General features: G+C 59.5%; 1 protein-coding gene across 4 annotated transcripts in view; it reads right to left on the reverse strand.

Annotated features, from left to right (window-relative positions):
- Positions 1-6855: 6855 nt before the first annotated feature.
- The window catches only part of LOC116958459 (protein PAT1 homolog 1), a 58658-nt gene continuing 52451 nt past the window's right edge, over positions 6856-13062 (reverse strand). For 3 of the 4 annotated variants that reach the window (XM_032981067.2, XM_032981065.2, XM_076056684.1), the window contains 3 exons: positions 12055-12149; positions 9397-9492; positions 6857-7844 (listed from right to left, as the gene is read on the reverse strand). In XM_032981067.2, coding sequence (XP_032836958.2) covers positions 7814-7844; positions 9397-9492; positions 12055-12149 — 222 coding nt within the window. In that variant the 3' untranslated portion in view covers positions 6857-7813. Of the gene's footprint in view, positions 7845-9396; positions 9493-12054; positions 12150-13062 lie in introns of all 4 variants that reach the window. The other variant, XM_076056683.1, reaches the window with a different exon arrangement.

Below are 13062 nucleotides of genomic sequence, written 5' to 3' on the forward strand. Positions count from 1 at the left end.
GTTCGTGACATTTGTTTTTTGCGCGAAAGATTTTTAACGAGGTTAAATTTAATTTAATTACAATTAGTTTTTTTAGCACGCACACACCGAAACTGTCCAAACTAACACTTTTAACGTCGTGATAATATCTCACACTTCACAGTTATATGTAGATAATACGCAGACGTAGATAAACAGAGTAAAGCGATATTAATGGTTACTCTGTTGTTATTTATATTTTGTAATTAATAATTAATTTCACACCTGTGGTGGTGGGGCTGATATTGTTAAGTGTTGAACGGAGGTTACGGATTAAATAAATCGTAAACGGCTACGATGTCAACACAACAACAAAAACAACTTTAATCGTTAACGACTCGTAACATTTAAACTTCTTTAAGGCAAAAACATTTAAAGCGGTTGCGACGAGAATTCCAGCGATTTAACCACCACCACCACGTAATTTGATTAACCCCTTATCATCGCTGACATCAACCGGTGTCGAAGAAGCGACTACAATCTACGAGACAAATGTTGCCCTTTGATTTAACTTAAATCGTCCAAAGTTCGCCATCCTTACCGATGTTAAACGCGAACGTGTCGCCTCGCCTGCTCACAGCCTCGGGCCTAGCGTCTCGGTAGCCATGGCGACCGCCCCCACCACAACACCCCCAACCCCACCCCCCCAACCACCCAGAGAGACTCCCACCCAGAGAGACTCCCACCCAGAGAGACTCCCACCCAGAGTCACTCCCACCCAGAGACTCCCCACCCAGAGACTCCCCACCCAGAGTCTCCCACCCAGAGTCTCCCACCCAGAGACTCCCACCCAGAGTCACTCCCACCCAGAGACTCCCACCCAGAGTCTCCCACCCAGAGACTCCCACCCAGAGTCACTCCCACCCAGAGACTCCCACCCAGAGTCTCCCACCCAGAGACTCCCACCCAGAGACTCCCACCCAGAGTCTCCCACCCAGAGACTCCCACCCAGAGACTCCCACCCAGAGACTCCCACCCAGAGTCTCCCACCCAGAGACTCCCACCCAGAGACTCCCACCCAGAGACTCCCACCCAGAGACTCCCACCCAGAGACTCCCACCCAGAGTCTCCCACCCAGAGACTCCCACCCAGAGACTCCCCACCCAGAGACTCCCACCCAGAGTCTCCCACCCAGAGACTCCCATCCAGAGACTCCCACCCAGAGACTCCCACCCAGAGTCTCCCACCCAGAGTCACTCCCACCCAGAGACTCCCACCCTCAGTCTCCCACCCAGAGTCACTCCCACCCAGAGAGACTCCCACCCAGAGTCACTCCCACCCAGAGACTCCCACCCAGAGTCACTCCCACCCAGTCACTCCCACCCAGAGTCACTCCCACCCAGAGAGACTCCCACCCAGAGTCACTCCCACCCAGAGTCACTCCCACCCAGAGAGACAACCCACCCAGAGAGACTCCCACCCACCCAGAGACTCCCGCCCAGAGACTCCCACCCAGAGAGACTCCTACCCAGAGACTCACACCCAGAGACTCACACCCACCCTCCCAGACTCCCACCCACCCAGAGACTCCCACCCACCCAGTCACCCACCCAGAGTGACCCGCCCAGAGACTCCCACCCAGAGACTCCCACCCAGAGAGACTCCCACCCAGAGTCACTCCCACCCAGAGACTCCCCACCCAGAGACTCCCCACCCAGAGTCTCCCACCCAGAGTCTCCCACCCAGAGACTCCCACCCAGAGTCACTCCCACCCAGAGACACTCCCACCCAGAGACTCCCACCCAGAGACTCCCACCCAGAGTCACTCCCACCCAGAGTCACTCCCACCCAGAGACTCCCACCCAGAGTCTCCCACCCAGAGACTCCCACCCAGAGACTCCCACCCAGAGTCTCCCACCCAGAGACTCCCACCCAGAGACTCCCACCCAGAGACTCCCACCCAGAGACTCCCACCCAGAGTCTCCCACCCAGAGACTCCCACCCAGAGACTCCCACCCAGAGACTCCCACCCAGAGTCTCCCACCCAGAGACTCCCACCCAGAGACTCCCCACCCAGAGACTCCCACCCAGAGTCTCCCACCCAGAGACTCCCACCCAGAGACTCCCACCCAGAGACTCCCACCCAGAGTCTCCCACCCAGAGTCACTCCCACCCAGAGACTCCCACCCTCAGTCTCCCACCCAGAGTCACTCCCACCCAGAGAGACTCCCACCCAGAGTCACTCCCACCCAGAGACTCCCACCCAGAGTCACTCCCACCCAGTCACTCCCACCCAGAGTCACTCCCACCCAGAGAGACTCCCACCCAGAGTCACTCCCACCCAGAGTCACTCCCACCCAGAGTCACTCCCACCCAGAGAGACAACCCACCCAGAGAGACTCCCACCCACCCAGAGACTCCCGCCCAGAGACTCCCACCCAGAGAGACTCCTACCCAGAGACTCACACCCAGAGACTCACACCCACCCTCCCAGACTCCCACCCACCCAGAGACTCCCACCCACCCAGTCACCCACCCAGAGTGACCCGCCCAGAGACTCCCACCCAGAGACTCCCACCCAGAGAGACTCCCACCCAGAGTCACTCCCACCCAGAGACTCCCCACCCAGAGACTCCCCACCCAGAGTCTCCCACCCAGAGTCTCCCACCCAGAGACTCCCACCCAGAGTCACTCCCACCCAGAGACTCCCACCCAGAGTCACTCCCACCCAGAGTCACTCCCACCCAGAGTCACTCCCACCCAGAGACTCCCACCCAGAGTCTCCCACCCAGAGACTCCCACCCAGAGTCTCCCACCCAGAGACTCCCACCCAGAGACTCCCACCCAGAGACTCCCACCCAGAGACTCCCACCCAGAGACTCCCACCCAGAGTCTCCCACCCAGAGACTCCCACCCAGAGACTCCCACCCAGAGACTCCCACCCAGAGACTCCCACCCAGAGACTCCCACCCAGAGTCTCCCACCCAGAGACTCCCACCCAGAGACTCCCCACCCAGAGACTCCCACCCAGAGTCTCCCACCCAGAGACTCCCACCCAGAGACTCCCACCCAGAGACTCCCACCCAGAGTCTCCCACCCAGAGTCACTCCCACCCAGAGACTCCCACCCTCAGTCTCCCACCCAGAGTCACTCCCACCCAGAGAGACTCCCACCCAGAGTCACTCCCACCCAGAGACTCCCACCCAGAGTCACTCCCACCCAGTCACTCCCACCCAGAGTCACTCCCACCCAGAGAGACTCCCACCCAGAGTCACTCCCACCCAGAGTCACTCCCACCCAGAGTCACTCCCACCCAGAGAGACAACCCACCCAGAGAGACTCCCACCCACCCAGAGACTCCCGCCCAGAGACTCCCACCCAGAGAGACTCCTACCCAGAGACTCACACCCAGAGACTCACACCCACCCTCCCAGACTCCCACCCACCCAGAGACTCCCACCCACCCAGTCACCCACCCAGAGTGACCCGCCCAGAGACTCCCACCCAGAGACTCCCACCCACCCAGAGACTCCCACCCACCCAGAGACTCCCACCCAGAGTCACTCCCACCCAGAGTCTCCCACCCAGAGTCTCCCACCCAGAGACTCACACCCAGAGACTCACACCCAGAGACTCCCACCCACCCTCCCAGACTCCCACCCACCCAGAGACTCCCACCCACCCAGAGACTCCCACCCACCCAGAGACTCCCACCCACCCAGAGACTCCCACCCACCCAGAGACTCCCACCCACCCAGAGACTCCCACCCACCCAGAGACTCCCACCCACCCAGAGACTCCCACCCACCCAGAGACTCCCACCCACCCAGAGTGACCCGCCCAGAGACTCCCACCCAGAGACTCCCACCCACCCAGAGACTCCCACCCAGAGTCACTCCCACCCAGAGTCACTCCCACCCAGAGTCACTCCCACCCAGAGTCACTCCCACCCAGAGTCACTCCCACCCAGAGAGACTCCCACCCAGAGTCACTCCCACCCAGAGAGACTCCCACCCAGAGTCACTCCCACCCAGAGACACTCCCACCCAGAGACACTCCCACCCAGAGACTCCCACCCAGAGACTCCCACCCAGAGTCTCCCACCCAGAGAGACTCCCACCCAGAGTGACTCCCACCCAGAGTCACTCCCACCCAGAGTCACTCCCACCCAGTCACTCCCACCCAGTCACTCCCACCCAGAGAGACTCCCACCCAGAGTCACTCCCACCCTGAGTCACTCCCACCCAGAGTCACTCCCACCCAGAGTCACTCCCACCCAGAGAGACAACCCACCCAGAGAGACTCCCACCCACCCAGAGACTCCCGCCCAGAGACTCCCACCCAGAGAGACTCCTACCCAGAGACTCACACCCAGAGACTCACACCCAGAGACTCACACCCACCCTCCCAGACTCCCACCCACCCAGAGACTCCCACCCACCCAGTCACCCACCCAGAGTGACCCGCCCAGAGACTCCCACCCAGAGACTCCCACCCACCCAGAGACTCCCACCCACCCAGAGACGCCCACCCACCCAGAGACTCCCACCCACCCAGAGTCACTCCCACCCAGAGTCTCCCACCCAGAGACTCACACCCAGAGACTCCCACCCACCCTCCCAGACTCCCACCCACCCTCCCAGACTCCCACCCACCCAGAGACTCCCACCCACCCAGAGACTCCCACCCACCCAGAGACTCCCACCCACCCAGAGTGACCCGCCCAGAGACTCCCACCCAGAGACTCCCACCCACCCAGAGACTCCCACCCACCCAGACTCCCACCCACCCAGACTCCCACCCAGAGTCACTCCCACCCAGAGTCACTCCCACCCAGAGTCACTCCCACCCAGAGTCACTCCCACCCAGAGTCACTCCCACCCAGAGTCACTCCCACCCAGAGTCACTCCCACCCAGAGAGACTCCCACCCAGAGTCACTCCCACCCAGAGACACTCCCACCCAGAGACACTCCCACCCAGAGTCACTCCCACCCAGAGTCACTCCCACCCAGAGTCACTCCCACCCAGAGACTCCCACCCTGAGACTCCCACCCAGAGTCACTCCCACCCACCCAGAGAGACTCCCACCCAGAGAGACTCCCACCCAGAGAGACTCCCACCCAGAGTCACTCCCACCCAGAGACTTCCCACCCAGAGAGACTCCCCACCCAGAGACTCCCACCCTGAGACTCCCACCCAGAGACTCCCACCCAGAGACTCCCACCCAGAGACTCCCACCCAGAGTCTCCCACCCAGAGTCACTCCCACCCACCCAGAGAGACTCCCACCCAGAGAGACTCCCACCCAGAGAGACTCCCACCCAGAGTCACTCCCACCCAGAGTCACTCCCACCCAGAGACTTCCCACCCAGAGAGACTCCCCACCCAGAGACTCCCACCCAGAGACTCCCACCCAGAGACTCCCACCCAAATTAAACCGACAAATCTGCTCCACCAGCGATTGCCAACATACAATGTTTTATTCTCAACATCATCAACCTCATCACTGTCAACATCGTCAACCTCATCACTGTCAACATCGTCAACATCGTCAACATCGTCGTCAACATCGTCAACATCACAGAATTCTGGAAACCAAGCCGTCACCCCGTCACCCCCCACCAACCACAGCGTCACCCCCCACCGACCACAGCGTCACCCCCCACCGATCACAGAGTCACCCCCCACCAATCACCCCGTCACCCCCCACCAATCACCCCGTCACCCCCCACAAACCACAGCATTACCCCCCACCAACCACAGCGTCACCCCCCACCAATCACCCCGTCACCCCCCACCAACCACAGCGTCACCCCAACCACAGCGTCACCCCAACCACAGCGTCACCCCCCACCACAGCGTCACCCCCCACCACAGCGTCACCCCCCACCACAGCGTCACCCCCCACCACAGCGTCACCCCCCACCACAGCGTCACCCCCCACCACAGCGTCACCCCCCACCAACCACAGCGTCACCACCCACCAATCACCCCGTCACCCCCCACCAACCACAGCGTCACCCCCCACCAATCACCCCGTCACCCCCCACCAACCACAGCGTCACCCCCCACCAACCACAGCGTCACCCCCCACCAACCACAGCGTCACCCCCCACCAACCACAGCGTCACCCCCCACCAACCACAGCGTCACCCCCCACCAACCACAGCGTCACCCCCCACCAACCACAGCGTCACCCCCCACCAGCGTCACCCCCACCACAGCGTCACCCCCACCACAGCGTCACCCCCACCACAGCGTCACCCCCACCACAGCGTCACCCCCACCCACAGCGTCACCCCCCACCAACCACAGCGTCACCCCCACCAACCACAGCGTCACCCCCACCAACCACAGCGTCACCCCCACCAACCACAGCGTCACCCCCACCAACCACAGCGTCACCCCCACCACAGCGTCACCCCCACCACAGCGTCACCCCCACAACAGCGTCACCCCCACAACAGCGTCACCCCCCACCAACCACAGCGTCACCCCCACCAACCACAGCGTCACCCCCACCAACCACAGCGTCACCCCCACCACAGCGTCACCCCCACCACAGCGTCACCCCCACAACAGCGTCACCCCCACCACAGCGTCACCCCCACCACAGCGTCACCCCCACCACAGCGTCACCCCCACCACAGCGTCACCCCCACCACAGCGTCACCCCCACCACAGCGTCACCCCCACCACAGCGTCATCCCCACCCACAGCGTCACCCCCACCCACAGCGTCACCCCCACCCACAGCGTCACCCCCACCCACAGCGTCACCCCCACCCACAGCGTCACCCCCCACCAACCACAGCGTCACCCCCACCAACCACAGCGTCACCCCCACCCACAGCGTCACCCCCACCCACAGCGTCACCCCCACCCACAGCGTCACCCCCACCCACAGCGTCACCCCCACCCACAGCGTCACCCCCACCCACAGCGTCACCCCCACCAACCACAGCGTCACTCTCAACCAAAGCGTCACCCCCACCCACCACCGTGTCCCTCTCCCCCAGAGTGAGGGAGGGCGGATGAGATAGAGAGATGGTGAGTGAGAGAGAGAGATGGTGAGAGAGATGGTGAGTGAGAGAGAGAGATGGTGAGAGAGATGGTGAGTGAGAGAGAGATGGTGAGTGAGACAGCGAGAGATGGTGAGAGAGAGAGAGAGAGATGGTGAGTGAGAGAGAGAGAGATGGTGAGAGATGGTGAGAGATGGTGAGAGAGAGAGATGGTGAGTGAGAGAGAGATGGTGAGTGAGATGGTGAGAGATGGTGAGAGAGAGAGATGGTGAGAGAGAGAGAGATGGTGAGAGAGAGAGAGATGGTGAGAGAGAGAGAGATGGTGAGAGAGAGAGAGAGAGATGGTGAGTGAGAGAGATGGTGAGAGATGGTGAGAAAGAGATGGTGAGAGAGAGAGAGATGGTGAGAGAGATGGTGAGAGAGAGATGGTGAGTGAGAGAGAGACGGTGAGAGAGGGTGAGAGAGTGAGTGAGAGAGGGGGAGAGTGAGTTAGGGAGAGAGTGAGAGAGAGGGAGAGTGAGTTAGGGAGAGAGTGAGAGAGAGGGAGAGTGAGTTAGGGAGAGAGTGAGAGTGAGTTAGGGAGAGAGTGAGTGTGAGTTATGGAGTGAGTTAGGGAGAGAGTGAGAGTGAGTTAGGGAGAGAGTGAGAGAGAGGGAGAGTGAGTTAGGGAGAGAGTGAGTGAGTGAGAGGGGGAGTGCGAGGGATCAGTAAAAAGTGTCCATTGTACAAGCGGTCACAGCAGCTCTCTAGCCCCATCTCCGAGTGTCACATCCATGGAGCCACTCCCACTCCTCCTCTTCCTCCTCCTCCTCCTCTTCCTCCTCCTCCTCCTCTTCAGTGACTGCCGGCGACTTTCAGGCCAGAGCTGAAAAAAGACAAAACCACCACGGCCACAAACAAGGACGCTCGCACAGAGACACTCGCACAGACAGGCTCACACACAGACAGAGACAGGCTCACACACAGACAGAGACAGGCTCACACACAGACAGAGACAGGCTCACACACAGACAGAGACAGGCTCACACACAGACAGAGACAGGCTCACACACACAGAGACACTCGCACACACACAGAGACTCACACACACACACACAGAGACTCACACACACACACACAGAGACTCACACACACACACAGAGACTCACACACACACACACAGAGACTCACACACACACACACAGAGACACTCGCACACAGAGACACTCGCACACAGAGACACTCGCACACAGAGACACTCGCACACAGAGACACTCGCACACGGAGACACTCGCACACGGAGACACTCGCACACGGAGACACTCGCACACGGAGACACTCGCACACAGAGACACTCGCACACAGAGACACTCACACAGTGACACTCACACAGTGACACTCACACACAGAGAGACACACACACACACAGTGACACACAGTGATACACGCACACAGACACTTACACACACACAGAGACACTCACACACACAGTGACACACACACACACAGAGACACTTACACACACAGAGACGCTCGCCCGCCCACCCAGCCACGAGCATCTGACTCGTGAACCAGAGAGATCTGTCCATGTCCCAGTGTCCCAGTGTCCCAGTGTCCCAGTGTCTCTGTCTCAGTGTCCCAGTGTCTCAGTGTCCCAGTGTCTCAGTGTCTCCCTGTCCCAGTGTCCCAGTGTCTTCCTGTCCCAGTGTCCCAGTGTCGTCCTGTCCCAGTGTCTCAGTGTCCCTGTGTCCCTGTGTCCCAGTGTCCCAGTGTCCCAGTGTCTCAGTGTCCCAGTGTCCCAGTGTCCCAGTGTCTCAGTGTCTCAGTGTCCCAGTGTCCCAGTGTCTCAGTGTCCCAGTGTCTCAGTGTCTCAGTGTCCCAGTGTCTCAGTGTCCCAGTGTCCCAGTGTCTCAGTGTCTCAGTGTCCCAGTGTCTCAGTGTCCCAGTGTCTCAGTGTCCCCGTGTCTCAGTGTCCCAGTGTCCCAGTGTCTCAGTGTCTCAGTGTCCCAGTGTCTCAGTGTCCCAGTGTCCCAGTGTCCCAGTGTCCCCGTGTCTCAGTGTCCCAGTGTCTCAGTGTCTCAGTGTCCCAGTGTCTCAGTGTCCCAGTGTCCCAGTGTCCCAGTGTCTCAGTGTCCCAGTGTCTCAGTGTCTCAGTGTCCCAGTGTCTCAGTGTCTCCCTGTCCCAGTGTCTCAGTGTCTCCCTGTCCCAGTGTCCCAGTGTCCCCGTGTCTCAGTGTCCCAGTGTCTCAGTGTCTCAGTGTCTCAGTGTCCCAGTGTCCCAGTGTCTCAGTGTCCCAGTGTCCCAGTGTCTCAGTGTCTCAGTGTCCCAGTGTCCCAGTGTCCCAGTGTCCCAGTGTCTCAGTGTCCCAGTGTCCCAGTGTCTCAGTGTCCCAGTGTCCCAGTGTCCCAGTGTCCCCCTCTCCCTGTGCGTCTCTCACGGAAGGGGGACGCTGCCAGGGAGGGTGGGCGTCTCTGCGTGCACCGCGGCTGGCGCGGAGGCCAGCACCACCGCAGACTCCGCCACCAGCTCAGTCCTGCCACACACACACACAGTGACACACACACACACAGTGACACACACACACACAGTGACACACACACACACACAGTGACACACACACACACACAGTGACACACACACACACACAGTGACACACACACACACACAGTGACACACACACACACAGTGACACACACACACACAGTGACACACACACACACACACAGTGACACACACACACACACACAGTGACACACACACACACACACAGTGACACACACACACACACACAGTGACACACACACACACACAGTGACACACACACACACAGTGACACACACACACAGTGACACACACACACACACAGTGACACACACACACACAGTGACACACACACACACACAGTGACACACACACACACACAGTGACACACACACACACACAGTGACACACACACACACACAGTGACACACACACACACACAGTGACACACACACACACACACAGTGACACACACACACACACACAGTGACACACACACACACACACAGTGACACACACACACACACACAGTGACACACACACACACACACAGTGACACACACACACACAGTGACACACACACACACACAGTGACACACACACACACAGTGACACACACACACACAGTGACACACACACACACACAGTGACACACACACACACACAGTGACACACACACACACAGTGACACACACACACACAGTGACACACACAGTGACACACACACACACACAGTGACACACACACAGTGACACACACACACACACACAGTGACACACACACACAACAACAACAACCGCCATTCGCCACTAAGTGGCGGTGACGTCACCACGACGCTTGTGCCAGGCTATGTGCACCCTGAGGCCACGTGAAGTGTCGAACGCCCGCTGGCAGGAGGTCACGGGGCAGACCCAGGTGCCACGGGTCGACTGACTGAGATGACTGGCTGATGCACCACCTGTGCCCCCTACTGTGCCAACCTGCTGTGCTTTAGCCACCCGGCGCTCCGCTCGCTGTTGTGAGCGTCGCTCCTCCGCCCTCCGTTGTTGTTGGAGGGCGACTGCCTCCAACTGCCCAGTAGCATCCTTCACGAGCCTCCTCCACAGAGGCCGATCTTGACACCGCTGGTACCAGTCATCGGCAAGTCCACTCAGCTCCACGTCCTCCTGTACCACATCACTCCATCTCTTCTCTAGCCCGTGCCGCGCCCGCTTAGCCCCCTCAATCCGGCCAAACAAAAGCTGTTTCGGCATGCGGTGGCTGGGCATGCGGGCTACATGACCCAGCCATCGCAGCCTTGCCTGCCGGAGGAGCTCACCGATGGGACTTCGTCCAGATCTTGAGGATTTGAGAGCTCCTCACACAATCCGTATGCAGGCCAGCATTAATGTTTATAACCGGAGCAAATGACAATCCGATGGCGAGTGGGCAGATCAGCTCCACGGTAGGTCCTGGTGTCAAGGACATAGGCTCGCATCCGCTGTTCCGTCACTATTTAGTCGGGCAGATGTTCTTGCTTGGACCCGGCATGCATCCGTGATGTTGTGTGGATGCGCCGATGCCGGAACAGCGTGTTGGTAATTACAAGCCCATGGGCTGCACAAAAATCTAGCAGCCTCCTACCGTTGTTATTGAGCTGATCTGGCACATGCATTCCGATAACTCCAGACCAGGTGCCAGCATCATGAACAACTCAGGCATTGAAGTCACCCAACATGATGACTCTATCCCGAGGGGCCACTTTAGCCAGCACCTGTGACAGGAGGTCATAGAAGGCATCTGACTCATCGGCCTTGCCTGCATCCATCCACAGTTGTTCGTCTTCGGTGGGGGCATAAGTAACCACGACCACCAATCCTCGCCTCCGATTGATGGGAAGGCGAGCCCAAAGTAGCCTGGGGCTTACAACTTCCCACACCTCACCGCCACGCTCCCACGCCCCCTTCATTATTTTGTTCAAAAGAAGAGCCACACCCTGTTGTTTGGCAGTCTGCTGCCCCGAGTAGAGGACTGTCCACCCCTCATGGTGGCAGGAGCCAGAGCCGGTCCACCGGACCTCCTGAATGCCGCAGAGGATCCAGGCGGTACCGGTCCAGCTCCCGACAGAGGAGTGGGCAGCCTCTCCTCCGCGGGTGAGCGTTCGAACATTCCACGTGGCCACCCGTAGTGGCTTTTCGTTGTTTCTGGAGTAGCCCCGAGGGTAGGTATTCAATCTCCTGGCTCCGCCAATTGGGGTTTGGCCAGGAGACGTCATGGACGCCTGGCCCCCCGGGGCCTCCGGCACAAGCTTATTAGTTACATATCTCAGTTGAACTCGTGGTTTCGTGGTAATTAATTGAAGGTGGAGGGGGTTACCAGCCCCTCGCACCCGTCCAGAGCCCCCGTTTTAGCCCCTGTGGTGGACACGGACGCCATGAGGGGGAGGAGCCAATCGAAATTGGATCTTCCCCCCACAGCACCGTCCACGACAGAGTTGCCCGTCCGGCACCGCGAGGAGGTAGGGGGTAATGACACACACACACACAGAGACACGGTGACACACAGAGACACACACCAGGCTAGACGGTCTGCGCTGGAGATGTCTCCGTCCTCACTGCAGATTCTCTGCTCGCCACAGCTCAGCACCGCGTAGAGCAGGGATAGCGCAAACTGGGGGGGTGGGGGAGGGGACACAGGCAGACACACAGACACACAGACACAGTGACACATGCACATGCAGAGACAGACACGCAGAGACAGACACGCAGAGACACACACACACACACACAGACACAGTGACACACGCACACACAGACACAATGACACACACAGACACAATGACACACACAGACAATGACACACACAGACACAATGACACAAGCACACACAGACACAATGACACACGCAGACACAGACACACAGACACATAGACACGCACACAGACATAGACACGCACACACAGACGCAGACACAATGACACACACAGACACGCACACACAGACACAATGACACACGCACACAGACACAGACACGCACGCAGACACAATGACACACAGACACACGCACGCAGACACAATGACACAGACACGCACACACAGACACAATGACACACGCAGACACAGACACGCAGAGACACAGACACAATGAAACACGCGCGGGGGGGGTGGGTGAGCGACTGAGCGGGCGGCCGAGTGAACGAGCGACTAGGTAGGCGAGCGAGTGGGCGGGCCGGCGAGTGGGTGGGTGAGTAGGTGAGCGAGTGGGTGGGTGAGTGGGTGAGCGAGTGGGTGGGTAGGCGAGTGGGTGGGTGAGTAGGTGAGCGAGTGGGTGGGTGGGTAGGCGAGTGAGTGGGTGGGTGGGCGAGTAGGTGAGCGAGTGGGTGGGTAGGCAGGCGAGTGGGTGGGTGGGTAGGTAGGTGAGCGAGTGGGTGGGCAAGTAGGTGAGCGAGTGGGTGGGTGAGTAGGTGAGCGAGTGGGTGGGTGGATAGGCAGGCGAGTGGGTGGGTGGGTAGGCGAGCGAGTGGGTGGGTGAGTAGGCGAGCGGGTGGGTAGGCGAGCGAGTGGGTGGGTAGGCGAGTGAGTGA

This window comes from Petromyzon marinus, chromosome 77 (genome assembly GCF_048934315.1).
Source record: "Petromyzon marinus isolate PM22_M1 ecotype Great Lakes invasive population chromosome 77, UKy_Petmar_22M1.pri1.0, whole genome shotgun sequence".
Lineage (NCBI taxonomy): Eukaryota > Metazoa > Chordata > Hyperoartia > Petromyzontiformes > Petromyzontidae > Petromyzon > Petromyzon marinus.